Source organism: Acanthisitta chloris, unplaced genomic scaffold, assembly GCF_000695815.1.
Source record: "Acanthisitta chloris isolate BGI_N310 unplaced genomic scaffold, ASM69581v1 scaffold27626, whole genome shotgun sequence".
NCBI classification, from domain to species: Eukaryota; Metazoa; Chordata; class Aves; order Passeriformes; family Acanthisittidae; genus Acanthisitta; species Acanthisitta chloris.
Window position 1 is genome coordinate 24,104 of NW_008676992.1, and position 3,454 is coordinate 27,557.

At 47.7% G+C, this 3,454-nt stretch overlaps 1 protein-coding gene across 1 annotated transcript in view; it reads right to left on the reverse strand.

The window, feature by feature from the left end:
- The window catches only part of LOC103803776 (histone deacetylase 4), a gene marked incomplete at its 5' end in the record, with an annotated part of 22,880 nt that extends 21,152 nt beyond the window's left edge, over positions 1-1,728 (reverse strand). The window contains 3 exons of the mRNA XM_009076347.1: positions 678-765; positions 1,311-1,366; positions 1,621-1,728. Coding sequence (XP_009074595.1) covers positions 678-765; positions 1,311-1,366; positions 1,621-1,728 — 252 coding nt within the window. The remainder of the gene's footprint in view (positions 1-677; positions 766-1,310; positions 1,367-1,620) is intronic.
- Between the last annotated feature and the right edge of the window lie 1,726 nt (positions 1,729-3,454).

Sequence of the window (3,454 nt, forward strand, 5' to 3'; positions counted from 1 at the left end):
AAAGTCCCTTCCTGATGTGAAAACCAGGTGGGAAATGAGGAAAAGGATGTCCATCCAGTAGGATCAAAAGACAAATGAATCCATTTGAATTTGTGGGTTGAGCCCTAAGAGATCAGTGGCAACATAATCAAAACTCTTGGCTGATACCCAAGGACCAAAATGCCTTTACAACTACAGAAATACTTTTCAAATCTACTATAAAGAGCTAAAGAAATCCGTACATTGCCACAGCAAAACCCCAAACAAGCTCTTTCCCAACCGCTGCTAAGAGGCAGGACACGCAGATCATTCAGACCAAGGGACAAGCCTTGGTCCATGGCCAGACAACTTGTCTGTGCAGTAACTGGTCCCTACACCTGGGAAAGAAAGTCAGGATGGATCATAGCAGTTGAAGTCAAAACCTTCAAGAAAAAATAACCAAACCTCAGCAAGGTTTGCAGTTCCCCATCCTTGACACTGTTTTGGACTTGGTTTATTCTGAAAACTGTGGACCTTTTTAGAAAACTGTCTCCGATTAAAACACTTTTAATCACTTGAAAAGACAAATTTTGGCTTGCAGACTACAGGCAAGATGCTTTCCACTGACTGACAAAGCCAGGGCTGCCCTTGGAAGAAAAACTGCACCCCGAATAATTTCCACCTAGTCTCCCAAAGAGCAAGAAGTGGTATTTACTCACCCAGTCCACAATAAGGATTTTGCTGACGTTCAGCCTTTGCTGGAGCAGCTTGGCTGCTATGGCCACTGAGTTAAAATAGCAGAAACCCCTGGAGAGGGAGAAAAGAGGAAAAGAAGAGGTGTTAATTATAGCTTTCCACGGTCCTAGTGCATCCAGCACCTAGACAGAACACAGCAGGGAGGAATCTCTTCTGTTCTCACTCTTCTTTCCTCCCTAGAAACTCAGAATCATGGAATGAGTTGGGTTGGAAGGACCTTAAAGTTAATCTAATCCAAACTCCAGAAATGGGCAAGGGCACATTCCACTAGACCCGCTTCCCACTGGAAGACGGATGTGCTGAATTCCAGCAGCAGGCATCCTACCACCTCCAGGGAAACAGGGAATGTCCCACCCACTGCAAGGAGATGCCGTAAAATTCTGATTCTTGCTGGAAAACACCCACCTGAAAGCACTAGGCAGGATCTTACCTTCTTCGAAAGGATTACTGGGAGCTTTGAACATAATACATCTCACCTATCAATAAACAGAAATCCTGCAGTGATAACCTGACAAAATTCCTTCTGAATTTCCAGCTGTGGATCCCACATCAAACAAGCAGTGAAGCATGTCAATAAAGCCCATCCTGATACTTACATGGGTGTGCTCTCTTCTGCGTGGTGCCCCGGAGGCCGAACAACAGCAAATCCATTCTACACACAAAAGATAAGACAAGGAAGAAGTGAGGGGGACAAGGATGGATGCAGAGGCTGCAGACAGAAGCATTAATTCTGCTTTTTAACTAAGGAGTTGTTCTTGATGGTTTTCTCATAAGACTGTAGTGATAGATGATGCTTTCCCTCATTCTGGAGTGGGGGGACAGGTCCTGGATCTCCTGCGTGACACAGCCCTGAGCAGGCTCCTGTACAGAGATGCCAGCACAACTGAGGGTTATGATCATACCAACCTTCAATTCTCCCGTGGCTACTTTGAAAACGAGCTCAATAACACAGCCTACAGCCAGGCGAGCAGCGCCGGACGAGTGGACTTCATTCCAAATTGTGTCACTGTCGACCTACGGGAGACACATGGGAACCATGGTTAGGAGCAGTGAGGACAGCCAAGAAACAAAACACTTGTGTTTTATAAAGACATCATTCATATGGAGTGACAGGACAACGGGGAATAGCTTCAAACTGAATGAGAGGAGGCTGGAGCAGCTCTGCCATGGGGACAGGCTGGAAGAATTGGGGTTGTTCGGTCTGGAGAAGAGAAGGCTCCAGGGAGACCTTAAGAGCCCCTTCCAGTACCTAATGGGGCTCGGCTCCAAATGGAGAGGGACTCTGGACAAGGGCCTGGAGTGACAGTACAAGGGGGACAGGACTTAAGCTGACAGGGCAGGGTTAGATGGGATATTGGGAATAAATTCTTGCCTGTGAGGGTGCTGAGGCACTGGCACAGGTTGCCCAGAGAAGCTGTGGCTGCTCCATCCCTGGAAGTGTTCCAGGCCTTGGAGCAATCTGGACTAGTGGAAGATGTCCCTGCCCTTGGCATGGGGTAGAACAAGATGAGTTTTAACAGGACTTAAGCTGACAGGGCAGGGTTAGATGGGATATTGGGAATAAATTCTTGCCTGTGAGGGTGCTGAGGCACTGGCACAGGTTGCCCAGAGAAGCTGTGGCTGCTCCATCCCTGGAAGTGTTCCAGGCCTTGGAGCAATCTGGACTAGTGGAAGATGTCCCTGCCCTTGGCATGGGGTAGAACAAGATGAGTTTTAAGGTCCCTTCCAACCCAAACCATCCTGGGATTTTATGATTCTGTGACCATGGTATCAGTATCAATTGCTGCAGGAAACTGATCCCACATGAAATAAAAAGGTGTACAAAATCAATGATATGATTTGTTGTGTCTGGCTCACTGAGCTGTGAGAAGATGCAAGTGACCACACAGGAGACTGATCCAACTCCTTCACGGTTTCTGATAGCATCCCCCGTGAGGATGCTTTGGAAGCCACACTAAACCAAGAAAGCATTTGGAGAATACCAAAACAGTCACCCCTGTGCCTCTGGGAAACATCACTGCATGGGTGGAAATGCCCTACAGTGACTATTTGTGGTAACAGGGCTCCCCTGGACCTCCATAAGTTTGGGCAGTAACATGGGAATGGAAGTATAATGGGGCCTGAGGTAAGTGCGACAGCTTCAGAAATCCTGGATCAGTACTGTACACAGGCAGGAGATGGGACTGATCCGACCAGACCCTCAAAAGCCCCTAACAAGGTGGGAAGAAGATCAGGCTGCTTCTCCTCCCCAACAACCAGTGCATTCATGCTCTATGAGAGTTCATCTTTGGGCTTCTATCTCTATATTTAACCCATCCATGAGGGCATCTAACCCATGTTTGGGCACATCTAATTGATCTTTGAGCATATCTGACCCATTTTTCTTTGTCTTGAAAAACAATACTGCAGGACAGCTGCAGGACACCAGTAGGTAAGCAATTCCCTCTGCCTGGATACAGCAAGTGGAGGTCTCCTTCCACAGATGCAGAATTACAGAGGAATACCTTCACTCCCTGTGAGGCACCAGAAGAATGGAAATACAAAGAAACCAAAATTCACATGTCCTAAGGGAGCAGCAGACCCCTGGATCACCTCAGATGGCTGCTGGTGCCAGTTTTCCCCACAAAGCATGAAGAAGTCACCAGTGCTGGAGCCAAGCATCACCACATCTGCCAGTGGATGCCTGGAGAAACCAGACCAGTGCTGGTAGCTTCTCAAGAAGAACGAAGAGGGCATGACA